The 27,948-nt window shown below is 46.8% G+C and overlaps 1 protein-coding gene across 50 annotated transcripts in view; it reads left to right on the forward strand.

Moving 5' to 3' along the window:
* SORBS1 (sorbin and SH3 domain containing 1) overlaps positions 1 to 27,948 on the forward strand; it is a 240,748-nt gene that overhangs the window by 148,884 nt on the left and 63,916 nt on the right. For 37 of the 50 annotated variants that reach the window (XM_067709891.1, XM_067709907.1, XM_067709912.1 and 34 more), the window contains 8 exons: positions 2,085 to 2,229; positions 6,085 to 6,114; positions 13,231 to 13,403; positions 15,096 to 15,159; positions 16,994 to 17,068; positions 17,396 to 17,458; positions 27,068 to 27,115; positions 27,245 to 27,374. In XM_067709891.1, coding sequence (XP_067565992.1) covers positions 2,085 to 2,229; positions 6,085 to 6,114; positions 13,231 to 13,403; positions 15,096 to 15,159; positions 16,994 to 17,068; positions 17,396 to 17,458; positions 27,068 to 27,115; positions 27,245 to 27,374 — 728 coding nt within the window. Of the gene's footprint in view, positions 1 to 2,084; positions 2,230 to 6,084; positions 6,115 to 13,230; positions 13,404 to 15,095; positions 15,160 to 16,993; positions 17,069 to 17,395; positions 17,459 to 21,315; positions 22,958 to 27,067; positions 27,116 to 27,244; positions 27,375 to 27,948 lie in introns of those variants that run through there. The other 13 variants (XM_067709908.1, XM_067709931.1, XM_067709935.1 and 10 more) reach the window with 3 other exon arrangements.

A 27,948-nucleotide genomic window follows, 5' to 3' on the forward strand; every position in this document is an offset into this window, starting at 1 on the left:
AGTTGGGACAGTGTCCTCAATTTCTCAAACCTGTTTGGTCAGCCTGGTACTGACTTCCCAGGAGGACTTCCTTTGGCCCGATAACTTCTGGTTTGGCCCTGGGTACAAACAGTAAGAGGTGAAAAAGGAAACTGGTTGGATTCCTGCAATGAGTGAGAATTGTCGAGAGGAACAGGAGCCCCTGTGGATGGTGGCCAAGCCACAAGTTGATATCTGCTCCATCTGCAGGGATTGGAGAGTAAGAGGGAAGAAAATTCCTGTTAATTGATCCAGGTTCTTTTAGCCAATAGCTATTTTTGTGATGTTCCCGAGATAAGAGTTACACCAGAGTAAAATTTGTGAGATGCTTAATGTTCACACGATCCATCCAGGCATTTATACTTTACGGAGCTGTATGCCTGATTTTTTGTGTGTTTCCTGGGGGCATTGTGGCAGATTTATCTTTATTACATCACTTCGGAAGTCAATTAGGAAAAGTGTAATTGCTTTTCCACTATACCAAAGAAAAAGTTGAGATGAGGCACTTTTTGAACGAGATCATATTGTGCCTCTTGAGTCTTAGGGAAAGGTTTTATTTACTAAACTGAGCTGCCACTCATAATTAACAGCGATGACATTAGGGCACTTTCAGAAGAGGTGAGCTGACCAAGCCAGTGTTTTTTTGTTTGTTTGTTTGTTTTTGTTTTTTTTTTTTGGTACGCGGTATGTGGGCCTCTCACTGCTGCGGCCTCTCCCATTGCGGAGCACAGGCTCCGGACGTGCAGGCTCAGCGGCCACGGCTCACGGGTCCAGCCACTCCGCGACATGTGGGATCTTCCCGGACCGGGGCACGAACCCGTATCCCCTGCATCGGCAGGCGGACTCTCAACCACTGCACCACCAGGGAAGCCCCAAGCCAGTGTTTTTAAAGGAAGCTCCTACTGTGTGTCAGGAGCTATCCTGGGTCCTGACACTCACATCCTCTCTTTTGGTGGGCACGTGTTCTCTTGCTACAGAGGTTGTTCAGAGACACCTTTGCTGGTAGGCGACTCCTGTCAGCCATGTGGCGTTTACTGAGCACGCGTGGTCTGCAGGGCATTGTGCTAGGTGCAGGGGGAAGAGGAGGAAGGGAGGCATAGCCCTTGTCCTGCAGGTACTTACAGAGCAGTTGGTCTCTGGTGGCGCACACTGACTGCTTCGAGCTACACTTTTATCTAGAAGGTCTTGTTCTTCAGACCTTTGGGGAATGACATTGTGGCTTTGGGGTGTGTAAACTTCAGAATAGAAACTTGGCAAAATTTATAGGCATGATAGAGGAAACTGTCTACATATCTTTACTATGTTTTGAGGTCCTATTTTCATGTGTTTAAAAAGACTGCTATTATTCCCATCACGCAGATTATAATGTTAGTAGTAATAATTTTATTGGTATTTCTGGCAGACACCTCAGGATTTCCAAGTCAGGATTTTCATAAGTCTTTACTTCAGAGATCTTTGTCAGTCAATATTAGAGTGAGAAAATGTCACAGTACGACAAGATAATGTCCAGATCTCAGAAGTGCGTGCTAGTAGGGTCGTTCAGTGGTGTAGGTAAGAGTAGCTTTCCAAGAGTTCCAGTGCTTAACTCTTCCCTCTTCTTACGTCAATGGCTTCTCGTCCTCACAATGTCTCGTGTTGCTCTAAACAAGTACTAAACTTTCCTGATTTTCCCCAATTAAACCACCTTTTGTTCTCAGATTGCATTGGGGATTGCATGAGTTTTGCATGTTATGCTTCTTCGAATTTGCTTTTTCAGTAACCGGATTGAGCCACAGTTATGACCAGATGAAAATAATGAATGACGTTGCTGAGACTTCGAGTAACAGTCACCTTCCTTCTCTCCCTTTACTAATCCCAACAAAGAGAATAAACATTCCAGATTAAACTTATCTAACTGGAATTAATATGTCTCACTGGTTACATTTCTTTTTATAATTAAGGTCCTTGTAAAGCTTTAATTCTCTTCTTCTTCTTTTTTTTTTTTTTTTAATTCTCTTCTTTTTAAAAAGTGGTACCTCTCGGTTTCACGTAGTTGCAGTGAGTGACAACGTTTGTTTTCTTTTCAGGACTCAAGTCCTCTACTAAATGAACTTTCTTCATCGCACGTTGGAACTGATTCCCAGACCTTTGCACCAGTTAGCAAGCCATCATCTGCCTACCCCTCCACGACAATTGTCAATCCTACTATTGTGCTCTTGCAACATAATCGAGGTAAGGGATCTGCAAGGAGCACCCCGCCTCCAGCTGGCTGGAATCAGCCATAGCTGCACTGTGACATCTGGGGCAAGGATTCTGCCATTCCACAGCATCTTCTACAAATCCCATCCTTCCCCGAGGCCATCTGCCCCAGTTTACTCACTCCCACGACCCACAAAGTAGATCACAGCAGCAGACAGAGGCCCCTGTCTGGGCATGAGGTCAGGTGTCTGAATAAGTAAGTAGGTGACGTGTGTCCCACAGCCAGGGTATTCAGTTTTCTTCAGATGGGAGCTCCAAAAAGAAAGAAAAGACAGAAAGGAAAACATCTGCCCCTTAATTACCGTCATGAGAGTTCTCGTCAGGGCCCTGCTAGGAAAATCCAGGTGCAGTAATACCTCTTTTAATTACTGTCCTAAATCCTGTAGTTCTGTGACATGAATTTTCTAGAAAGTAAACTTTTGAGCACCAAAATTCAAAAAAAAAGAAAGGAAAACCTACTGGATGGGACATTTTCTAGAATAGAAAACATGTTTTTGTATCTCTGAAACAGAGGCTTTTGAACTTTTTCTTAGTGACTCATGGCCTTCATTCTCTCCAGAAGTCACTGCACTGGGCTTTCCCTCAGTGGCCCCCTCTGGGGACTTGACGTTGGTGTGGCTTTTTGCCCCTTGCCCTATGTGGCCCCCGGTACGCGGGCCTCTCACTATTGTGGCCTCTCCCGTTGCGGAGCACAGGCTCCGGACGCTCAGGCTCAGCAGCCACAGCTGAGGGTGTTCATGTTTGTTTTCTAGAGTTTCTCTGACTGCTGCTGGTTGGTTCTTCCCTTTCTCTGAAGGGGTGTTATAGGGGAAACGGAGCGCGTTGAGGTAGTAATGATATATGTTGACCCTTCTGCTTTAAAATCCCAGAAGATGATTCTAAGTCCCAAGTTTTCCTTTTTGAAATTCCATAGAGGAATAAACGTCCCCTTCACAAAAGTCCTTTGCGATGTGAAACGTAAAGTCTTCAAGCAGTTTCCTAGTGTAGAAAGGGCTCTTGAGTCTGAATTTCAAAGAACGGTGGAGGTTTAATTATTTTATTTAGAGCTCAGAGCTCGGTACCAAATCTTCCTTTTCTTGACTCCCTGCTCGCCTACTTCATACTTTTCCTCCCCTCCCCTCCCTCTCTGTATTGACTTGGATGAGAATGGGACTGGAGTCTATTTTTAATTGTTTTCCGTATTAAATGGAGTTTTCTATTTCCTGCCCCAAACTTGAAAAGCAGATGAATGAAACATTTTCTCTCACAGCCATCCCACTCAAATCATAGTTATTTTAGTAATTTTGTTTTTTTTCATGCTGTGTGGTTCCCATATTAATTTTCACCCATGAATCTATGTTCTTCAAAAGATAGAAGGGCCCCACCCCCTACACTAAGCTACGTAAGAGCCCGTTTTCCTTTCAGCAGTGCCATCCCCCTTGCTGGCAGTAGCCTTCTCTGCCCAGAAAGTGCCCATAATGCAGGACAGAGTGAAATGCTGGTTCTCTATGAACTTCTTTATGACTCATCTTTTTAAAAAACCCACTCAAAAAGAAGCAAGTTAGTTCCCAGAAGGAAGGGCAGTTTACTCCCAAGGCCGCTTGGTTTTTGGGAAATGCCAAGTGTAATGCCAGCTACTTCTGGTGGCACCTAGTGAGACGTTTTTGGGCACAGAAGTGCCTGTGCTTCCTTCTTGCTTCTTCCCTGAACAAATGGAGTCTTATTTGCTCAGATGCCTTTGGTTCTTGCCTTTCTCTTTTGTCCAAGTCCTGCCTTTGGGCTTAAACATCAGAATCGTGCAGCCTGAATCACACGTCCCTCAGGAAAGGGTTCAAGTACTTTGCCGTTTGGAATTAAAAGGTAGCTTCCCCTACGCTCCTTAAGGAGGCGGGAAGAGTTGAGGAGCACGGAAACGCCCAGTGCAACTGACTTTGGATCACTAATCATCAACTCACTTTAGGTCAGGCATTTTTGGCTTCGCTTTGGAATTTACCCAGCCTGACAGCCCTGCTTTGCCTCACAAAACGTACCCGTGAAAACAATTTAACTATTGCGAAGTCTCCTGAGGGAGCGATAACTCTGCTCCACTTCTAGAATTCTAGTTTAGTCATCGTAAAAAAGGTTCCCGTTGTTCCCGCCTAGGCTGCCCCAGGGCATAGTGCGACAATAACCCTGTCTCCCCAATTCAGGCCCCCCTACTGCAAACAAACGGAGGGGCACTGCGCCTCTGGCCTGGCTCTCACAGTTGTGTAAACATAGCCCTTGCCCCTCTCTCTGGAGCTTTCCGTCCCACATGTGTTTGAGGGCAGATGGCTTATGATCAGTCTGGGGAGGAGGATTTAAACTGGAAAACTCTCAGGACTGAGAGTGCACGGGTGGTTCTTGGTCTCCAGTGTGCATAGCATGCTGGGTGGGAGTCACATTCAGGAGGTCTGGCGGGGAGGCATGGGGGAGAAGCTCTGCATTTCTCAGCACGCTTGCAGGGCAAGTCCATGGACCACATGAAGGACAGGAGTTCCCCGCGGTCCCAGACTTCTAGATCTCATGGTCACGTGAAACGGCCTGGGGACTAGCCTGGGGTTGCTAATTTCTAACTTTTGCTAAATAACACTCTTGAAAAACAACCACTGTGATCTACACTGCATGCATCTCTTTCTATGAAGGAAAGGCTATTCCACACCTCAGAAGTGCGATACCACATAATCTTTTCAACTGAATAAATTTGCTTTTGATTGCTAGGGAAGGCCTTGCTTCCAGCTTGGAGACTAGCGTTTGGTTACCATAGATCCAGTGAGCACTTTGATTTAACAGACAAGGAAACTGAGGCTGAGACGTTAAGTGGTTGGTCAGTGCCATCTGGCAAGTTGCTGGCAGAGCTGAGCCTAGGGCTCTGCTGGGCTTCTGTGGTACAGCTAGTGTGAACCTTGCCCACGTGCCCGACGTACACAGGGCAGCTTCCACCAGCTGCGAGCTCCCCTGCTGCTCTGTTTACTTCTCGCCACGCTGGTTCTGGAGGGAGGGTGGGGATGCTGCCAAGGGGGACGATGACAGCACCCTTGGGCTGACAAGTGTTCTATTTTTATACATGTGGCTGCTTTATATTTAGCAGCTGTAGAAGGTAAAGGTCATGTCTGTGCTTATCCCAAAGCACATACGCACAGAACTCTCCAAAGGAGATGCTGGCCTCCCCACCGCGAGACTTCCCAGGAGGGTGGGAAACCAATGGACCTCTCACTGTTAAGGAACCAGTGGGACCTGGTGATAAGAGTTGGAAAGAAACCTGGGGGACCCAGGTTCTAGGCGCAGCTCTGATTTTCAGTGTCATCTTGGGTAGTTTGTGCCCCTTATGTGAGGTCTCTCAGCCAGTGCTGACCTACCTGCTAGAGTTACTGTGAAGATTAAAAGCGTTCACACACGTGAAAGCTCTTAAAACAATATCTGGCATTTCACAAGCTCTCAGATGGTAGCTGCCATGGTTATGATTACATTCCCTCAAAAGGTACCAAGACTGGGGTGTATAAGGTCCTGCTCCCTTGAGACCAGGGGAGTTGAGGGCCTCCTTCAGTGATCAGATCACTTTAAGAGGTAAACAACCATAAAACAGTGATTGTTCCCTGAATCCTGGCACGAATCTAGGGGGAGAGGGACAGGAGACACCACACCCAGATGATGAAGCCACATTAATATCCCTGTATGCAGCTGGACCACACAGCATTTTAGCATCTAAGCCCAGAGGACAGTAAGGACACAGGTTTGGGGATCCTAACGAGTTATGCCGGGACTTCTTGGTCTTACCGTGTCTGTGTAAATCTCACTTACACTGTGTTTTTTTTTTGTTTTTTATCACAGAACAGCAGAAACGACTCAGTAGCCTTTCAGGTAGGTGAGAAATATTTATTTACATACTAACACGTGTTCCTGCTAAAGCCGTCTTCTGTCCACCACCTGATGTGTTCAGTCATTGAAGTCTTGCGAGCTTCTCTGATGTGTTGGGAACTGCTTATTGCTGGCTGCAAGGATGATCAAAACAGGCATGGTTCCTGCCTCCCTGGAACTTGAAGGCTGGTGGGGGCACACTAGTGGTGCAAACTAGTAAACATGTCCAGTGGGACAGTGACAAGTGCCTTGATCGGTAAGAACTGGCTATTCTGAATAAAAAGGACAAGGAGCTATGCTTTGGATGGAGTGCTCCTGGCCAGCATCATTGAAGAAGCCACCTTCCTATTGCTTCTGTGTCTCTTCTAGGGTGTGACAATCTGGGGTTGGGAAATGGGGATCAGTTCTCTCCTTTTTGGGTGGCAAACCCAAATGCCAATAGATGACCCTGGGATGATGGACCAAGGGGAGAGCCTCCAGACCAGCAGTGCCTGGAAGAGGGTTGGGGAGCACAGCTTGTTGAACTTGAGCTGGCATCAGACCCTCCTGGAGAGCTGGCCAAAGCCCAGATTCCCGGGCCACACCTCCAGAGTTTCGGATTTCATGGGTATAGGCGAGAAGTTGCATTTCTTTTTTCTTTTTTTTAATATTTATTTATTTATTTGGCTGCGTTGGGTCTTAGTGGCGGCATGAAGCATCTTCGTTGCAGCACGTGGACTCCAGGGTTCTCTATTTGTGGTGTGCAGGCTCAGTAGTGGTGCACGGGCTTAGTTGCCCCACGGCATGTGGGATCTTAGTTCCCTGACCAGGGATCGAAACCACGTCCCCTGCATTGGAAGGCAGATTCTTAACCACTGGACCACCAGGGAAGTCCCAGAAGTTGAATTTCTAACGAGCTCCCCGGCGATGCCGATGCTTCCCTCTGTACTGACTGCACTGGAATAGCAGGTTTCATCAAGAGCCGACAGTGGTGGGGAGTGACTGCAAATATAATCAGATATCAGGGCTCACTGCCTGACAAAGTGCACAGGATTGGGACAAGCTTGGGGTGGGGAGGGAACCCAGGAATGGGAATGTTTGGCTATTTCCTTCCGGCTTTCTGGAGCCATAATCCTGGTTCTCCCATCTACTGATGGTGAGACCTAAGGCAGGTTACTGATGATCTAAACTACAGATCAGTTTTTATCTGCCAGATAGGGAAAGCAGTAGCGCCTCCTGGGTTCTGCTTGTCAACATCTTAGCACTGAGTACTGGCACTCAAGTCCTTGATAGAAATGAGCTACTGTTGCCAGTAGGTGCCTCCGCTGGCTCACTTGTCATTTTATTGAGTGCCTACTTTGTGTAAGGACCAAGCCAGGCTCTGGGGCTGTTGCAGGGAACTGTGCTGCCCTCAAGCAGCTAATGGTGTGACATCGTGGCTTGTAACCTTGTTTTGGTCATGGACTCATTTGGAGAATCTAAGCAAGGCAGTAGATTCATTCTCTAGAAAAAGCCACATGCATGCAAACACATGGATTTGTCGGTACTCGTGATCTCTGGGGTTGAGGACCCCTGATCTGGTGGATAGCAAAAGCCACCATTTTTCTGAGCAGCTACTCCATGAGTTCTGTGTTCCTTCATCCCGCTGCTGTCCTTGTGATTCGTGGAGAGCCTGGTGGGGAGGACATGGGGTTCTCACACCCTCTCCACTTTATCCAGGACTTGGCCGCAGGACCAGGAGAGGCCGTGGCTGAGTTCAAGGTGCCCTTTGCTGCCCCTCCTGGAGCTGCTGCACTCCAGCCCACTTCATTCCCTGGCCCCAGCCCAGATTGCTGAGAACAGGGCGGCTCTGAAAAGGAGCTCCTGTGGGTGCCTTCCTGCTTTGGGGAGCTTGAAAAGGCACCTCAACACAAGTTAGGGGACCCAGAGTTTGGTCCTGGTTCTTCCCTCTTATAGTAGCTGTTTGTCCCTGCATAAGTGACTTCACCTCACTGAGCCAGTTTCCTCATATGGGAAATAGGCGTGTAATCCTTGCCCCTGCCTCAAAGAGGCGTTGTAGGTATCATTTGTGATGGGAAGAGGGAGGAGGGTGCTTTGCACACTGGAAGGTGCTGTGTGTATGTCGGGGCTTCTCTATCATGCTGGCAGGCTCAGGCCACTTCCTCCGCTTTAAAATAAGCCCAGCGCTTCCATCCTCCACTTTTGGTGCAGATCTACTAAGGGTATTTGATAGAGCGGGATGTAAAGTAGGTGCTCACTAAAAGCAGTTTTGTTTAAAAAGGAAGAGCACCATTTTGTTCAGGAGCTCCTGAAGGAGAGAAGGCTGGTGGGGCTGGTGCTCTAGTCTGTGCTCTGGAGTAAAAGAAAGTAAGGCTTTTCCCCCCACCCCAGTGGTGATGGGACTTGGAAGGACCACCAGCCTCCCTCCCACTAACCGATTTTTTTATTAAACCTCTGTGGGGCTTCATGCTTAATGAGATTCCTCCAAGAATGAGACCCGCATGGGATTTGGCCTCACGAAGCTCCCGTCCCCTGGGTGGAAAGACAGGAAAACAAGGGCTGGGACAGAGGGGCTGGCATAGGGTACGGAGAGGCCACCCCTCCCTTCCCCGAGGGAAGTTTAAGCAGCGCTGTGATCCTCAGTCACAAAGCTTTGGATGTGAAGACTAGGGATGCTTTCCCACCTCCCACAGACACAGATGCCCTGTCCAGGTTGTCAGCAGCATCCTTTATTGAGTGGCCCTTTCCAGGACCTTCCTTTGAAAGCACAGTATAAAACTCGAAGGAAATGCTCCAGGGTGTCATGTATTTGCCTAGTGAGAAATAGCAGCAAGGCTTCATCGTAACCCATTGGATGTCACAGGGTGGCCCCATCACCTGCATGGTACAATGAAGTGTCACCTTGGGTTTCCACTATATAAAGAAACACTTCTTCTTTAGAGGCTGCAGTTCAGCCCTCTGTGTGTTGAAACCCACTCAGTTACAAATCACATGATCATAGGCTTCTGAAGTAAAAGAGTTCAGGGCTAATTTTCGTAGATCACAAGGACTCTGGCAGCTTGGGAACAAATCCATGGACTGTCAGCCTGAGTTTTGCAGTTAAGTGATGGCTGCTAGAGCCACCTGCCCTAACAATTTCTTAAGAATTACTCTAGGTCTGGAAACGCTGAGGTTGGCATATCTGTGATCTGCCTCTGAAGAGATGGCAGTAGAGTGTGAGGACAAGCATCTCTAAGCACTCGGTGAGACAGCTTGAAATCAGCCTCACCTGCTGCAACTTGATCACACTGAGGCAAGGCCTTTCCAGTCGGGTGGGGAGTGTTCAGCACAGCCATGTTAAGGGGGGACTCTGGTAACTCAACATTCCCCCACGCTCCCGAGCTTCCTGCCAAATCCTTGGCCTCCTGTTGGAATTTTGTGGGAGCCTGAGAACTCATCCCGTAAAACCAGTCTGGTCTTAATCTTGTAGAGCTTATGGTGGTGAGACCAGAGATACAACAAACCAGTGAATAAAACAAAAAAGAAGTAGGCTCACAGATGTAGAGAACACACTAGTGGTTTCCAGTGGTGTGAGGGGGTGGGAAGTACAACCTATTGGGTGTAAGATGGGCTACAAGGGTATATCATACAACGCGGGGAATATAGCCAGTATTTTGTAATAACTGTAAATGGAGCGTAACCTTTAACAATTGTATTAAAAATTAAATCAGAGCAGTGTGAAATCATTTTAATTAAGGAAAATCCCTGTCTTTAAGAAAAAACAACAGCTTACGGTGATGGGGTTTTCTGAAGCACTCACGAAGCTGAGTCTTGCACAGAATGTTTAGAAATTGTTCTGCGGTCGCAGAATGAGTATTCATTTCAGTAGTTTGTTTGAAACCCGGGCAGAGCCACTCCATGGAGCAGTCTGTGAAAGTCGTAAACCTGGGCTCGCTGGCGGCAGTGTTTCCCCAGCTCCCGCGCACAGACATCTCTGACCTCAGCACCGCTTTCCACGTACCCTGGAACATGGAATGTTTAGTCCTGCAGCCAGCACTCGGAACGTTTCCTTTTCTCAGAGATGAGAACCTCTCCTTCAGTCAATGAACAGATCCTTCCCGGACACGTACTAATAGCCAGGGCACACCTTCATCCCCTGCCGTCTCACCTCATGGGCTCCACTGGTAGGACATTAGACTCCCCGGTGTAACCCTTTTTGCCCCCCAGTCTTTTGGCCTCTCTGGTGACCATCTGACATGCTCCTTCCTCCCGTGCTGACCTCCTCCCTACTTAACTGCCCGCTTCCTGCCCCTGAAATCTGGCATCTGCCCTCACTCCCCTCCTGAAATTTTCTCGCTCAGAGAGATCCTGTGACTCTTTTTTTGCCTAAGGTAATGCCGCTTCCTCTGCTTCAATTTCTTTTTTTCGTTTTTCTGTTTTTTCCTCTGACGCGTTACCATCCCACTTCTTGGAACTCTGTCTTCTCTGGTTTCAGTGACACCTCACTTGTTCCTCTCCGGTTCATCTCCTATCCCTCCAGCAACAGCTGCAAGCTTCTGGGAACCCTTTTTTTTTCCTGCTTTTCAGCCTGTAACTGTGACATTCCTTCGTGCATGACTTCGGCCCTTGACTCTGCTGTCATCTCCTCCACTGACCTCTTCCATCTCCTTGCCTTCAGCCATCACTTTTGTGCTGATGGCTCCAGAATCGCCCTCTCCCGGGGCCTCTCCCTGGGCTTCACTCTCACGTTTCTTCAGGGTCTCCAGGGCACTTCTACTTGAGTGTCTCGCTGTCCCCTCAAAGTTACCCTAAGTGCAGACAGCCTTCTCTCCCTGCCTTCCCCAGCCCAGTTCCCTTTCCTGACTTCTCTGTTTGGATCAGGCCAGGCTCCCAGGCTCGAAACCTTGGTCCCACCTTGGAGGGAGGCCAGACAGGATGTGGTTCAGCGAGGACCGCTGGAGTCAGGTGGACACTAGGCCAAATCCTGGCTTGGCCACACGCTGCTGTGTGACCTCAGGCAGGCTACTTTAACTTTTCTGTGCTTTGTTCCCCTTGCCTGTCTTTTAAAAATGGAGGGATGACTTAATGGACCAGTAACTGATACTCTGAAAAGCTCAATGCAAACCACAGCACTAATAAATGGTTAGATGGGCATTCTTACTCTACTGCTGTTCTGTCCAGTATGGTAGCCACTAGCCAGCCCCGTGTGGCCATGGAGCACTTAAAATGTGGCTAATGCAAATCAAGAGGTGCTGTAGGTATAATACACACGCTCACATGCAGTGCTTGGTACAAGATAAAGAGTGTATAACACCTCACTAGTAACTGCTTATACTGATTACATGTTGAAATGATATTTTAGATAGAGTAAATAAAATAAAAATTAATTTTACTTGTTTCTTTTTTTAAAAAATGGAGGGATGATGATAGTTTCTTCCTCATAGAGTTACTGGGAGGATGAGCTGCGGTAATGTACGTGAAGAGCTTAGCACACTGCCTGGCCCATAATAAGCTCAGAGTAGTCCAGAGGCCCCTGGCATTTGCTTATGCCATTCCCTCCGCCAGGAGCACCCTTCACTTCCTCTTTGTCTGGCTGACCCTTCTGAGAGGTGGTGCCTGAACCCAGTTCCTCAGCGGAGTGGGATGTGGACTCCTCTGTCAGCACTGGTTGCCTCCATTCTCATTGCTGGCTCTCCTCTTTCTGCCCACTAGACCGTCAGTTCCTTGAAGGCCAGGCTGGGAATGGTTCACCCCCATGTCCACAGCACATGTGAACGCATAGCACCTGGCAGGTGCTTTGTAAATGCCTCCTATAAATAAATGACATGCCTTGGAATAACAGAACACACTAAGTAATTTTATAATCTATAGGCCACACGTGGTATGTTTATTAGCTCTCTGTAGCTTCCAATCCTGCATGAAATTAAATAAACTCTAATGTGCATTTAGCAGTTTACCGTTTTCTGAGCACTTGGCGTAAGCTATTTTATTAGGTCCTCACAACATTGCTGTGAGCTGGCCAGTTGAAGTGTTATCCCCATTTCTGGATGAGAAAACAGAGGCACAGAAAAGTTAAGTGACTTCCTCAAGGGGAAACAAGAACTTTCAAGTAGTGTCTGGCCACCCTCGTGTGGTTTACCTGCTCCCTGAATTCCTAGAAAAGTCAGAACTACCTGGATGTCTGGAGCACCAAGTACAGACATCTATAGGGCACTTACCACACTGTCCACACATTTTTTAAAAGGGCCTAATGGGCGGAAAACAGTATGGAGGTTTCTCAAAAAAAAAAAACAAACCCTCAAATAGAGCTACCATGTGACCCAGCAATTCCGCTCCTGGGTATATATCTGAAAAAAACAAAACCACTAATTTGAAAAGATACATGCACCCCAATGTTCATAGCAGCATTATTTACAGTTGCCAAGGTATGGAAGCAACCTAAGTGTCCATCAACAGATGAATGGATAAAGAAGATGTGGTATGTACACAATGGAATATAACTCAGCCATAAAAATGAAATTTTGCCATTTGCAGCAACATGGATGGACTTGGAGGGCATTATGCTTGGTGAAATAAGTCAGAGAAAGACAGATACTGCCATGGTATCACTTATATGTGTAATCTAAAAAATACAACAAACTAGTGAATAAAACAAAAAAACAGACTCTGGTATAGAGAATAAACTAGTGGTTACCAGTGGGGTAAGAAGAAGGGGAGAGGGGCAAAGTAAGGGTAGGAGGACAAAAGGTTATTATGGGATTATATGAAATCATGTGTGTGAAACTTTTGAAAATTGTAAAACACTACAGAATCTAATCTTTCATCCAATAAATAAAAAACAAATACTAAACCAAAAAAAAGGGCCAGATGGTAAATATGTTAGGCTTTGCAGGCCATAAGGTTTCTGTCACAGCTACTCAGCTCTGTCATTGTAGCTCCAAAGCAGCAGTAAATAATATGTAAGCGAAGAGCATGGCTGTGTTCTAATAAAACTTTATTTACAGAAACCGGGGGCTGGGCCATGGTTTGCTGACCCCTGCTCTAGGCACAACTTCCAACTGAGAACTGGCAGACACACTCTACCCTAGCTGGATTGTTTGTGGGGAATTTGCTTTGGAGCCACCAGAAGAGCTTCAGCTAATGATTGCTTTTCTTTTCCAGATCCTGTCTCGGAAAGAAGAGTGGGAGAGCAGGACTCAGCACCAACTCAGGAAAAACCCACCTCCCCTGGCAGGGCTGCTGAGAAGAAGGTGAAGGATGACAGCAGGCGGGTGGCAAAGAGCACTCAGGACCTGAGCGATGTTTCCATGGATGGTGTGGGCATCCCACTCCGGGTACGAGTGCGGACCTACAGGTCCTTCTTAGGCTTTGTCCTAAGCCAGTGACAGGTGTCCACCCCTGGGTCCATGTGAACCCCGTCTGTGGGTGGCAGAGACCTCAAAAGGAGGGTCCTCAGCACTGTCTTCTCTCTAAGCCCACTGAGGCCTGCAGAACCTCCAAGAGCTGGGTGACAACTTTTCCCAAAGCATACGTTAGCTGTTTCTAAACCCATGAGGAAAGGGTTTCATGGTCAGATGAATGTGGGGGAAAGCTGGGTGGAACAAAGGCAGATTGCTTTCTCTGTGGCAGAGCTTCTGAGAGGCTTCAGGCATGTGTGTGTTCAAGAGGAGAAGGTCGTGAGCTGTGTTTCCCAGTCTCCTTTGTTATTGTGCTGTAGTCCAGGGTTAGAGAACCCTGGGAAGAGTGCGAGGCTCAGGGTCCCTGCCACCATGCGTTCAGGAAGAAGTTCCCTTGGATGGGAGATAGCCCGTCATCCAGGGAGAGTGGGAGACTCTCAGGGACACACAGGGTGGATTCAGCCTGCAAGGCCTCAGAACAGGGTGGGTCTCGTGACAGCCCTGGCGTAGCCCTCCCCGCTGTGCAGGCCCGCCAGCCTCCTGCAGGCCCTGGGATCCCAGAGAAGCCCCACATTTGCACCTGGATTGGGGTGAACCCCATCTCTCTCCATGTGCCAGAACCAGAACACTGGCTGTGATGTGTTTCTCTGTGATTTCCATTGAGCAAAGGACAGGTTTTTGTGTCCCTTTGGGGGAGGCTGATAGAAACAGCAGTGGGCTAAGCCTCAAAAGAATTGTTGTCCTAAGGAATAATAAGTATTCCAATAATAATAAGTAGTAGTAGAAAGAATTATTACTAATAATGATCGCAGTGTTCGTTTGCTAATGCATTATCTCATTCAAACATGATTCACCGTACAGGGTAGGTATTAATATCATTCCCACTTTATAGATGCGGAAACAGGGACTCAGGCGGGATTACTTGCCCAGGATTGCACAACCCGTGGGTGACAGAGCAGACCCTTCCCGCTAACCATCCTGTTGGGCAGCCCTCCCTCTCACCTGCTCTCCTGCTCTGTGACCATTGACTTTCTGTATCATATTTTCTCATCTATAAGGTGGGAGTGGAAGTATCTGATCTAACCACCTGTCTCCTTCCTTGTTTTATTTTTATCTTAAAAAACAACCCAGCTTGTGGTTAGGATGGAAACTCTCTGGCATTGGATGCTATAATGGGTTACGTTTTAATGTATACATTCTAAATCTAGCCCTATGCAGGTGGCTTAGATACTTCTACAGAGTAACCTGAAATGGGTGATAAGCATATGTTCCTTGTTTCTTACATTTCTAGGAGGCTTTACTTCAGTGTAGTCATCTATATATGGAGAGAGGTTCTCTCTAAAAATTACCTAAGAATGGACACATTTCAAGTGGATCCTTGTCCACTGGTTTCAAAACCTGCATCCTTTTGACCAAATATTACCTCGCAGATTCAGGTCTGAATCCCTTGGTTTGTCGGTTCTTTCTCAACAGTTTTGCATTTAAAAAAGAAAAGATTTCAATGTGAGATCACAGTGATGTACAGAATTACATGAGTTTTGACTGTTGTCACTTTGCATTTTGCTTTCGTAATCATGGAAGTTCCGAAACGTGCTGAGATTTCCATTTTATTTTCCTCTTTTTCTCCAGAACACCGAGAGATCAAAAGACTGGTACAAGACCATGTTTAAGCAGATCCACAAACTAAACAGAGGTATTGATTTTCATTTGTAGAAGCTGTGCTGTGCCTATATGTTGACTATTGTGGTGAGGACCTAAACTCACTTGGCCGGAAGACTGGGCCCTGCAGCTTGACCTCATTAGGCCCAGGCCTGCCTGAGCCCAGCCATGCACCTGCAAGAGCAGAGGGGGCGGGAGAACTTGTGCGCCTGCCTCACATGTGGGAGCTCAGGTCGGCTCCCAAGTCCTCCCTCCCAGGTGTTGGGGATGCAGCAGGCTGAGCCCAGCACTCTGCCCGCGTTCTTTAGCACCTGCCTGCCTGGGATGTGAGCAGCTTCGGCTCCCACCTGCTTCTGGCTTTAGGTGCACCTCCCGGTGTCAGCCCATGACTGCCTTGTAGGCAGAGCAAGTTGAGAAGGCATGAACTGGGAGTTAAAAAGTGTTCTCGTCTGGGTTCAGTCCCCCGAGCACTCATGTGACCGTGGGCCAATCATGGACCTCTCTGTGTCTGTTCCCTTCCCCTTCCTCTGAGGGGTGTGGCAGGGCCCAAATGAGAGCAAATTCTGCCTTGTGAAGTAGGACGCATGGTGCACCTGTATGACGGTGTTAATGTGAAAAATAATCTTCCGCAGCTGGGAGCCAGCACTTGGCAGGGAGCCCTGAGAGCCAGTCCAGAGCTGACACAACAGAGCCCGCTCAAGCTGGGAGAGTAGTGCTTCCAAATCAGGGGCCTGCTGGGCTGCCAGCAGGGGACCCAGCATGGTGGGAGAACCCCAGGCCAGTGCTCAGGCAGGTTGCAAGCCCCACAGCTCTCATCCGCCTGTGCCGCCACTCAGCTGCTGGGCAGGGATGCAGCTGCGCTGTGAGAAGGGTACCACTCCTCCTGCAGGCAGAGCATCCTGTCCTTCCCTGTGGCCAAATCCAGTCTGGCCGCCTGGCACAGAAGACACACGAAGGCAAAGGAAAAGTGTCTGATCATTGTCTGGTCAGCCTGTGCCGCAGATAACCAGTCTGTCTGATTAACTGTGGCTGCCAGCTAACATCACTGTTAATTAGCTCCTGCAGGGTTCAGAATGAACCTGGGGGTACCCCTCTTCAATTTGTTTCTAAATTTTGAGATGCTCAGTATTTAGTGTTTCGGAGCCAAGAGTAAATTCACTCTTTTTGAGGTAGATGAGCTCAGTCACGGTGGTGATGCTGGCTGTCTGATCAGATGGTGTCAGTTGCACTGGTCACTTCGTAAAGCCAACGTCCATTTCCCCAACAATCTGTCTCTCACCTTTAGATCCAGCTTTGGCGGCCCAAATGCCGAGACACAGGTGCATATGTGAAAAATATGTAATTCTGCCCCTCAGGCAGCATTGGTCCTCTCATATATTATAGATGATAACTCAACCTAAATTACAGATTCTGAGCGAAACTACCTGCCCTAGGCAGAGGTATTTGAAAAATTAAGAATCCACTAATTTGTCCTGATTCTAATGTCTACAGCACAAGCTTTGATTTTTTTAAAAAAATCATTTGATGACAGTTGTTTTCTTTACACACAATTTATTAGCATACTTAATATTTTTTTCCCATAAAAGGTGAAAACTTGAAGCTTTGTGCTAAATGCCTTTTGCTTATTGGAGACTATTCATGGAATTCTTTGTCCAAGAAGAGAAATGATACTGTGTCTTTAGACGTGTCTCAGTCATTCAGGCAAAAGGACTGGATTTTTAAAAGCAATTTGAATTCCTTTCATCACTGGTGAAGCTTAGTATGTTCCAGAATTCAAGGAGCCTGAATTGTGTGTGGATTCCTATTCGTTCATTCTCTCCATTTGTATCTTCCTCTATTCTCTCTACCAAACCTGCTCCTCTGCCTAGACACTCCTGAAGAAAACCCTTATTTCCCTACGTACAAATTCCCTGAACTTCCTGAAATCCAGCAAAGTTCTGAAGGTACCATGAACTTAGACAGTGTATCTGTTGTCCTAGCCTTAAATTAATTCTTACAGTTCCATTTTAGGAATAAGATTTGGCTTTTAGATTTTGTTTTGATAGTCACTTTTGGTTGGCAGAAATTTTATTTCACTTATTTGCATGAATGTGCCATGTTAAAATAACCAAGTCCTTTCTAATTCATTAATGTCTTTTCAAGTGTGATGCCGTGTGCTTTAATAACACTAAAATAGGTAATCAGTCATTTGAAAGAATCAATTGGAGATTTGTCACTTCCTCCACTTCGTGGTGGATAGTTTCAAAATCCACTGCTTTTCTCTGCTACAGAGGACAATCCTTACACTCCTACCTACCAGTTTCCTGCATCTACTCCTAGTCCTAAATCTGAAGGTAATTAAAGGAAAATCATGTGCCTCGCTTTGTACCGATACTGTTACTTTCTTTTTCACCTTGGGGTTCTTCCTGGTTGCTAAGAGCTCTCTCCCCATCATTTGCTTCCCTCTAACCTTGTGTTTTGTGGTGTTCTCTTGCTCCTTGCTGACTGTGTTAACAGGAATCTATCCAGGTGGTATTTTAATCCTGTTCCCTTGGAGTTTACAAGATTAATGGGGTAACCAGTGTGGCTTCGTTACGATACTTTGAACGTGTGGGGCTCTGGGAAAAGCTGCCTGTACTCAGATACCCAGGGCTTTGTATTTGGGGGTGGTCACACGATGCTGGTGGCAGCGCACTGACTCGGGGAAGCTGAGTCATTATGGCTCATGGGCAGTAGGTAGACATGCCAGCATCAGCAAGAGAAACATTACCTGGTTCCCATATGTGCAACTAACTCTCCACTGGGCCCCCCTTGTCCTGGGTGTATCTCCAGGTATATCTCCTTGGTAGGGAATTCCCCAAGACATATCCAGGTATGGGATTCAGTCGTGGTGGGAGATGATAGCCCTTGAAAATAAGGGTTTTGACCAAGCTAGAAACCTTTTCATGAAAGACCTGGCTAGGAATTTGGACCTGCTGGGGGAGGATGGCCACACTTGTATCTAAAAAGATATTCTTTTCTGGGGTAAATAGCCTAGGTGTCAAAGAAGGTTCTAAAAGGTGAGTGAAGGGCAACATCCTGAGAATTATTCTAATCGCAGGGATTGTCTGATTTTTAGATGAGTGACCCAGAAAGAGAGGAGTGGGTGGGGTCGGCAGGAGGCACTTTGATTAAATGCTCTTCTAGGATGAGATGTTGAGTGCTCTGAGCTTCATTCATCCAAGTAGTATTGAGCATTTGTGTGTGTGCCACATGCTGTCCTTGGAAGTGAGGACAGTGCCGTGAATAAGATATGTCCTCTTTTCTGCCAAGTTCATGTCAGGCAGGGAGTTAGACAAGGGTGCTTCATCGTACTGGGTCCAGCGTGGTGGCAGTTGTGAGAGCGCGTGTCCAGAAGGCCCCAGAAAACCTTGCTGGTACACAGTAGGTCCTCAGCACATGCCTGAAGAGTGTTGCTGAGTGAAGGACCTTCACTCAGCAACAGTGGACCTGTTGGACCTCAGAAGCAGAGTTCTTCCTAGGGATGAAGCCCAGTGCAGTCCCGTCTTCAAGTGCTTCTCTGTTCCGATCAGCTCAGCAAACCATCCTGCCCAACCCGCCTCGTCATTGGTGAAGTCATCCATTCAGTCATTCACCAGACTTTTACCGATCACTTAACATATATGCGATGACATGCTGAGATGTGTTAGATACAGTTTTAGTTCAAATACCATATTCCATTTTTAGTCTCCCTGTGATGTGCCCGGTGGTTTCCAACCCTTTCATGCCTGGGGCCTATTGTGAACAAAAAGAAAAGTCTACGGAAGGAACTGATACTTAAAAAATTAAAAGCTGTTGATTTCATTTTAATCAGTGACCTCCTTGCTTCCAGCAAGCGTCTATCTGGTGTGGGATAACCTAGTTTTTTGCTCTTGGGGTGCTGATTCTAGCCAAAAAGCATTGCTTCAGAAACAACGAACTGAACTGGATGAGTGAGAAATTTTTTTAGGGTAATTTTGATCAAACGCAGTTTTTGATTTGTGCTTTATTTGGACTTGGAGAACCCAACCCACTCATAAGATAGGATCCCTTTCTAGGGAAGGTGACCAGCACACAGCATGCCTGAAGGTGTAGAGTCCCATAGACGTGGGCAGAGGAAGGCCACCTGTGGAGAAAAACAGTGACTCCCATCAGCCGGGAAGAATGCCTTAGGCCTGTCGCAGGCAGTGCCAGCAGCTTCCAGGCAGCCTGTTGAGCTGAAGACAAGGGTTTTGCCTTCTGGCCTCACACCCAGAGCTGCCATGTCATCAGGCGCAGCACCTAGCAACCCTGGCTGACGATACCGTCTGCTTGGTGGTACACGTCAAGTCGGGCTTATTTTACCACGAGGCATAAAGAGTAAGGGTTGGGACAGTGGTTAAGGGTGGCGCAGTGGTTAAGAGTCCTCCTGCCAATGCAGGGGACACGGGTTCGATCCCTGGTCTGGGAAGATCCCACATGCTGCGGAGCAACTCAGCCCGTGCGCCACGACTACTGAGCCAGCGCTCTAAAGCCCGCAAGCCACAGCTACCGAAGCCCACGTGCCTAGAGCCCGTGCTCCACCACAAGAGAAGCCACCGCTGGCTGCAACTAGACAAAGCACGGGTGCAGCAACAAAGACCCAATGCAGCCAAAAAAGGGAAAAAAAAGTAAGCGATGACATGATAAGTTTTCACTTATAATTTAGGAAGCAGACCTTACCAGTTTTTATTTTCAAAGACCAAAAAGGAAGAAATCATCTTAAAGGATAAAGAGGAAGAAAATTAGATTGGATATAAAAGATTCATAATAACCAAGATGATTAGACTTCAACACAAGTTTCTAAGAAGTCTTCTTCCCTGGAGATTTTTTTAAAAACAGGGTAGGTTCTGTCTCGCCCCCGCTCTTGCCTAGATGACAGATTCAGACATAGATCACAGATGTATTCAATTAGATGAAGGCTTTTTACAAATGAGAGAAATCTTTGAGCTAGCTCACTTTAAAGAATTGTTATTTTAATTTTTTTTAAGTAATGAGAGAGTCTCAGGTTTGTGGTTTAGATGTTTGTGAGTCCTGGCAGGTCCTCCTCAGCCCTGCCCTTGGTACCACTCCAGCCCCAGTGCTACCAGTCGGTGGCCCTGGGCTCTGCACACCCTTCTTAACATGGGAAGGCGTTATCCCTTTCAAAGAAGGGTGTTAAAGATGGATTAGCACCTAACCAAGGCAGCCTCTACGCATAGTTTTTAACGAGCATTAAAAAATAGACGGATTTACTGAGAAATGTAAGCTGTCATTCTGGAGTCTGTCCCCTGTGGCGAGGAGACGGTTGTTACTGCTGTTTTTTTTGTTTTGTTTGAACTCAGAATTTGAAACTAGAATTATTTACAATAAACCTATCAAAACCTAGCCTAAGGGCGGCTGCCTTTTGTCTAAATTCTAGTTGATTATAAAGTATAAAAAAGACATTTCTAAGTGTCTCAAAGCTGATTCTCCTAAATAGTGAAGGATTATGTGAAAGTTTGTGTCAAGCTTAGCAACCTTCCCCCACCCCCCGCCCTCAGCTACAGTGAAAAAGTAAACTTCTGGCCAGACTTTCAGAAGATAAATAGAATTATCATGTCTTAATCAGTGAGATTTAAAATGTACTTTTAAAGAAGCCTGTAAATTCCAACAAGGTGCAGTCACTTCTAGTCATTTTATAGTCTTTGACACCTCTCTGTGGGACAGGAGCAATGGTTATGTCTGATTATTCTTTATCTCATGGGGTCGTTGGGAGGAATTAGGGCTAGGAAATTTGGGAAGCGTAGAATGAATTCAGAAGACTTATTTCTTATAATTTCTCTATATACCCTGGTCCCTAGAAAGCTTATCAAAAATAAAAAGAATTTACCAGAAATCCTTTGGGGATAACTTTACTTTCTTTTTCTTTTAGACCTTCACTTGACCCACCCTCTCCTGCCCACCATTCCTTCCTTTCTGACCCAAAGCTACTTGTCTGTGAATTACACTCCAGTCTCTCTCTTAAAGGCACATGTCCCTTCCCAGCATCTGAGATGCCTCTAGGTCTTTCTGATTGTGGACGTGGGGAGAGGGGATGTTGATAGAGACTAGAGCCTGCGCCACCCACTGCTGCACCCAGACCATGGAGGGGCTGCTAGACATCCTGCCCATGGTTTCTTCCTGAAGCAGGAGCCAGAGGGACATGCTGTGGGGAAACAGCCTCAGAAACTCCTCCACTGCCTCCAGCCTTAGGAAGTAGCCCTGTGGTGGAACCCTGTTACTAGTGATAATAGCACAACCACTGCAGTGACGTGCTTGGCACTGCCCTGTCTTAAGCCCTTACTGAAGACGAGGCTCCATGCTGGGCGCATCATAATTGTTACCTCATGTTCATCCTCCCAGCAACCCCATGAGGCAAGTCCTCATTTTTGGCAATAAAGGGTATGAGGCTCAGAAAGGTTAAATAATTTGTGGAAGATCACACAGCAAGTGGCAGAGCCAGGATCCAAACCCAGGTCTCTGGGGTCCCCCAGACATGGGTTTTTTATTTCCTCTGCTGATTCCTTTCCCTCTCCTGCTGCACTCTGTGTTCTTGGTTGGCGCCTTCGCCAGGGGCTCTCTGATGCCTAACTCCAGGCATCCAGCTTGCCCTGCTTCTGAGTCAGTCATGCTGCGCTCGGCTGAGCCAGAGTCTCCCGGTGTGGCATCCAGGAATATGAGGTTAGGAAAGCTCCCCCAGTAATTTGGCCCACGATCAGGGCTGAGAACCGCTGCAGTGGAGGAATGCCACCCTTTTCATCCTCCGAAAAAGGAAGGAGATACTCGCCAATGCAAATTTGGGGATTTGAATATAGAATGAGAGTGGGGAATACAGATTGAAAAGAACACGCTTTTCTACTCTGAACATGGCCAGATGATGCTGGCTCTCTTGACATGCTTCATGTCAAGAAAATGGGAGATTATTTTCAAATGATGCCTCCAAGTCAGCAAAGCCGAGTAACTGGTGTATTACTTTGTGGTCCATGCCGGCGAGAACCCATTTGGCCCTGTCAGGATAAAGCGCTATCGTATCAGCCAAGGGTGAAATCTCAGAGACCAGCTTTTTCCCTTGCTTTTGGATGCCTCTTCCACTGCTGTCAGGCTGATGGTGGCCACTGCCACCTCCTGGTGAAGTGACTCAAGACACAACCTCAGGGGGCTTCCCTGGTGGCACAGTGGTTGAGAGTCCGCCTGCCGATGCAGGGGACACAGGTTCGTGCCCAGGTCCGGGAAGATCCCACATGCCGCGGAGCGGCTGGGTCCGTGAGCCATGGCCGCTGAGCCTGTGCGTCCGGAGCCTGTGCTCCGCAACGGGAGAGGCCACAACAGCGAGAGGCCCGCATAACGCAAAAAAAAAAAAAAAAAAAAAAAAAAGACCCAACCTCAGGACATCCTCAGGTGTGGTGACTTCCCACGCCACAGTGGTCAGTCTCACTGAGCTTCTTCCACGTTCCTAGATGGGGATGCACTAAGGCAAGGGTTCAGGAGGCTGATTTTCCCAAGCATATCTGTATTTGAGTTAAGATAATCCTCTACTGGCCTTAAAGGATTTCTAAGAATAGCCTTATTTTGCTTGAATTCAAGCAAATGGTTCTATCGTTAAGATGCCTGGCCAGGATCTGTGCCCGAACTCCAGCGAGTACTGCCCGAAGGAGGGGCTGAGTGCTTGCAGCCATCACCTTTGCTCCCCTAACTAGAGCTGCCCAGAATTCCTCTGCTTAGCAAGCGCAGAAGTCTGACCTGCGAGGTAGTTAAGAGAGAGTAGCAGTGAGTCCCCTTCCACCTTCGAGGGAGGGACGCCCCGGGAGATGAGGCCGGTGAGTTGTCTTCCAGCCCTCTGGTCCTTTCATTCCCGTCCTGCTCCACCTCAGTCTCTTTACTCCTCACGTTTGATTTTTTTTCTGAATTTGTCTTCTGTAGCTATTCTAACAGCCTATATTGATCTTTTTTCAATGTTTAGAATTTGATTGCTTCTAACCAGAACATAGACAATTTTGGGTCTGTTCCCCCAAGCTCCCTGGACTCTTCCTGACCATCTTGCCCCACTCCCCCTTTTTCTTATTCTTCCTCCCCAATCCCACGTAGCCTCTATACCCACCTCTGCGTACATTTTTGTTTGACCATTTTTGTTTGTTGGGGGTGTGTGTGTGTGTGTGTGTCTGTCTCAACCCCTTTATCCTTTCTCCTCCTCAGTGTGTGGGGTAAAGCAGGAAAAGGGATTAATTTGAGCAGTGGAAAAAGATTGTGTTAAAAATGAGCCACTGATATTAGAAAAATAATTTTAAGTTTAAAGGCCTAACAAATGCATAAAATTGAAATTTAATTGATATAGGCAAGCGATTATGCAAATACTGCTTTTAGTCAGTCATCCCATTTTGGTCAATTACACACTTTTTATAGAACAAACAGCACTTTCTCCAGTGTCTTTAAGATTATTATAAATTCTTTAAAAAAAAAAAAACTGAAGAAGTCTTTTTTAGTCTATTTAAAGTTACTGTGGTTGGAAAGGCAATTATGTGCCTCCTGGCAGTTTTAGGAGAGTAGCTGTCCCCAAATGGAGCCTCCAAGAACAGACTGCCAAAGCCCAGAGGGCAATCACTGGTGTGCAAACATCAAAGCCCGGCAGGGGTCTTCAGGGCTCAGCAGTGAGTTGTTCACCCCCAGTAAACGCTGCTTAGTGTTAGAATTTTCTGGAAGTCACTGGCACGGGAAGTTCTGGGTATTGCTGCCAAGATTTGATGTTTGCTGCTTGGGGCTCTGAAGGACACAGTCAGCGTGTGGCTCCACCCCAAGCAGGAATCACAAGATCCCGGCTCTGCTGAGCCCACTAGGACGTTCTTTGAAAGGACTCTTGGAGAAAGAGTGAAAGCAGGATTTCATGCATAGATATCTGTGTTCATAGACAACTTGAGAAACATTTCATTTAGTGTGTCTCAACTATGATTAAACACACACATATTTGGCCAGCTCTGGTGTACAGAAATGCAGAAGGTGAACCTTCCACCCAGTTTTCGCATTCAATGTATTTCCAGCTGCATCTCCACCTGTCTCAGTATAGACTTAGCCTGCCAGGAGAAGGTACAAGAAGCAGCAAGTGAAAGATGTAGCAAGAGTGACTTAGTTTTACCCATTTCCCTGGAGAAGGGCAGGAGGAAAGCTAGAAGTGTGGTGGGGTAACTCAGAAAACTTGCTTAAATGTCCCCGGGGGGGGGAGGGGGTGGCGGGGCGTGTTGCAGAAAAGTAGAGCAAAGGCTTCAAGGGCTAGAAGTCAGCCTGGCCAGCACTGCAGTGCGTGACTCGAGTTTCAAAAGAACACCCTCCCCTGCCTCTTCCCTAATAAAAATGATAATGGAATAGCCACAGTTCTCCCCAGGATTGGGCAGATGAGGGTAGAACAAAGTCGCATCCCTATCGCAGGGATGAGGGGCAGCATAGGTAGGGAAGTGGGGTCAGAAAGACCTTGAATCCATCCCTGCTTTGTCTTTCTCACTGTATGGCTAAGGGCAAATTTGCTTAACCTCCCTGGGCCCTAATTTCCTTGTCTCTAAGATAGATACTTACGTACCTCCAGGAGTTTTTGCAGGGATTAAGTGAGGCAATATTAGTAAATTACCAGTTACTATTAGGCTCTTAATAATGGGAGCAGCTATTATTTTTATTCATAAATGTAGGTAAAATTTTCTCCCATTAGATTTGCAAGACAAACATTACATATTAAAAGAATAAATTATACATCCCCTGGAACTCGTCCTTACTGCTAGTGTTCAGATGAATCTATGCAACTTCAGTTTGCCCACTTGAAAGTCAATGAACTGAAATCCACGTGTCAGACTTGGATGCTGTGGACACTGGGAAAAATGAAAAGCTAGTTCACGGAGACACCCCTGCCCTGTGCTAGCCTGAGACGGGGGAGATTTCTTTTTCCACTTACCCCAAGTAAGAAACAGCTTTAAGAAGGTTCAGTCATTCAAACTTCTCTGTTGCCTTCACCCCCCACCCCTCTCTTTCCTACTTCTTCTAACTTTCAAAATACACGGATTAACTGTCCAAGCCATGCTGTTTCTTTTTTCCATCTCAGAAGAACTGTTTCTCATTTTCCTTTAACAAGTCCTCTAGAAGTCCACATTAGAAAGCTCTAGGGAGCAAAAACTTTTAAAGAGCTGAGAATTTTTTCAAAGATCTTTGAATGTTTAAAATGCCATTTTTCCCTCATGAAAACTGTGCTGCTTACCTCAGGAGCGAGGTTATAAGTTAACCCTCACCTCACCATCTGCTCCTAGGCTGTCATTGCCCCATGATTCAGAGAGAGACAGTGTTTTGAGCTAAAATGCTAGGCTGGATTTTAAACACTACTTACACTGGTTTCTAACTAAGCTAACTACTCATTTGGCAGGCACCATTTTTCCAATCAAATCTCTGCATTCAAAGCTGATTTTTCGTTTTCTTTGGTGCTGTGGCATTTCATCAGTACAATAATCAGAAGTTGTGTTAAAAAGCAAAAGCCCTGCTCAACTTTGAGGATAAGAGTTAATATCAAAGCAACAAGAGGGAGGGAGGGAGGATAAAAGATATCTTGGTACCTGAAGCCTTTCCATTATTGGAGCTGGGGAGACCTGGGACAGATAAAATGGGGAGATGAAAGGGGAGATAGACTGGTTTTGAATAATACTCAAAATAACAGCAGTGTGAGCTTTATTTACATTTTATAAAATATTCTGGCCTTTTCTTCTCTGAAACTTAAAATGACTTGCGTGGAGATAAGGACTTGACTGACACTTAGCCATCGACACATTACATCGGATTCTCTGACTTGTCTTTGCAGGCTAGTTCATGTGCTTTGTTAGAGCTGGTACTGATTTTAAGGGAAGGAGTTGGGTCTTCATTCCATATTCATGAATTCTGAATTCAGGTTAGCGAGCTATTAGAAAACGGGAGAGGCTGTTTCAGCCTAACTCTTGTTGGAGAAATTCTTTGGAGGGATGTAGTGATCCCTCATGGGATCGTGGATGTAGTGATCAATTATCCTGGGTTTCCAGGACAGTCCCAGCAGAAAAACCTATTCTCGTCAGTGAACCTGCGGTCTCATTTTTAGTTCAACGCAGCCATCTCCATGAAGGGTTTATGTCTTGTCTTTGTTCTGCCAGTCTTAGCGCCGCAGTCGGTGTTCCACTTATTTAGGGACGTGTGCTGTGCCCTTTGAGAGCCATCTCCCACCACAGAAACCCACGTGTGTTTGTACTTTCCGTGAGCAGCACCTTTGCAGAGCAAACTGTGTGACCACATCTGCCGAGGGCATGTGGGGTTCCAAGGAAGGAAAGCTACTCGAGGAACCAGTTGGAGGTGGAATCAAAACAAATGATTATGAGGGGTTTCTCAAAGTGTTTTCTTAGCTGCAGTACCTCTTTGCTCCATGATGTTGTATATGGAACCCTAGCATATGAAATGGGTCACAGCTGAGCTGGGCAGCTAGAACCCACACCTCCAGGCCTCCCCATCCCATCCAGCAGGCCTGGGGACTCCATGAAACTCAGCAGTATGGACCAGAGACAGCGTGAGCACCCAGGCATCTATCTCAGCCCGTTTCCCACTCAGCCAGGCTGGGGACCAGCTTTGCTTGTGGAAATTCTCTCGAGAGGGCCTCTGGCTATTTGTCCCCATGCGTTTCTGGGTGTCAGGAGTAGTCTTTCCCCAGGCGTCATGAATGTACCTTCCTGACTACAGGTCTGTTTGGTTGGGTGGGTTCTCCAAACCCAGCTCTGAACTGTGGTTTGCCGTGGTGTAGCTTCTGGTGCTGGGCTCCTCCTCTGTCTGCTGGGCTTCCGGGTATGGCTGGATGCCGGTGCAGGACAGTGGCAGTGGGCGACGTGTCACTCGGTTCTCTTACCTTAGCCGGATATCTCCTGATCACGTTTTGTTTTGTTCACTAGATGATGATTCAGATCTGTACTCTCCTCGATATTCCTTTTCTGAAGACAGTAAGTGACTTAGAATTTCTTGGCTGTAGGGGAGGAAGGGAGAGTGGTGAACGAGGGAAGACATCTTCCTGTTTTCAGTTTTCATCTGTTTTAAGTCTTTCTTTTAAAACCCATTTTTTCCTTCTCCAGCAAAATCTCCCCTTTCTGTGCCGCGCTCAAAAAGTGAGATGAACTACATTGATGGTGAGAAGGTAGTTAAGAGGTCGGCCACGCTTCCCCTCCCGACCCGCTCTTCCTCGCTAAAATCAAGCCCAGAAAGGTAAGTGCTCTCATCAGCTCTGTGATTTGAGGTTCTCATACACAATCTTTCTCTGGGTCAGGCAGCAGACCTGAGTTTGAATCCCTGCTCTGTCACTTATTAGCAGTGACTTGTTTTTTCTGAGTCTCAGTGTTCTCATCTGTAAAATGGGGATATATTTTGCATTCATAGGGATGTTGCAAGGGTAAAACAAGATGCTGCATGTAACATTTCTAGTAGAGCCTGGCTCACAGTATGCACTTAATAATGTCGACGATAATTATCATCCCTTTTTACCTCTTCCCAAGAGAAATCTTAGCCGTAAGATTTGTCATGTGTTTTTATACTCTGTGCATACTGATGGGGCCCATAGCGGAGAATATAATTTTAAAATGAAGCCACGCTTTTTAGTATCTATTTATTTATTCAACACATTATCAAAGCATAAGGCTTGCGTGGTTGTGATGATATCAGTCATCTGTTAATGCCCGCATCGGATGACCCGACTATCTTTTATTGAGTCTTCTGCCCTCTGGAGCAACCTCCTGTGCCATCTGGACTGGTGTCCCATGCGTCTCCCAGCTCCATCTTCCAC

The sequence above is a fragment of the Pseudorca crassidens genome, chromosome 16 (genome assembly GCF_039906515.1).
Source record: "Pseudorca crassidens isolate mPseCra1 chromosome 16, mPseCra1.hap1, whole genome shotgun sequence".
Classification (NCBI taxonomy): domain Eukaryota; kingdom Metazoa; phylum Chordata; class Mammalia; order Artiodactyla; family Delphinidae; genus Pseudorca; species Pseudorca crassidens.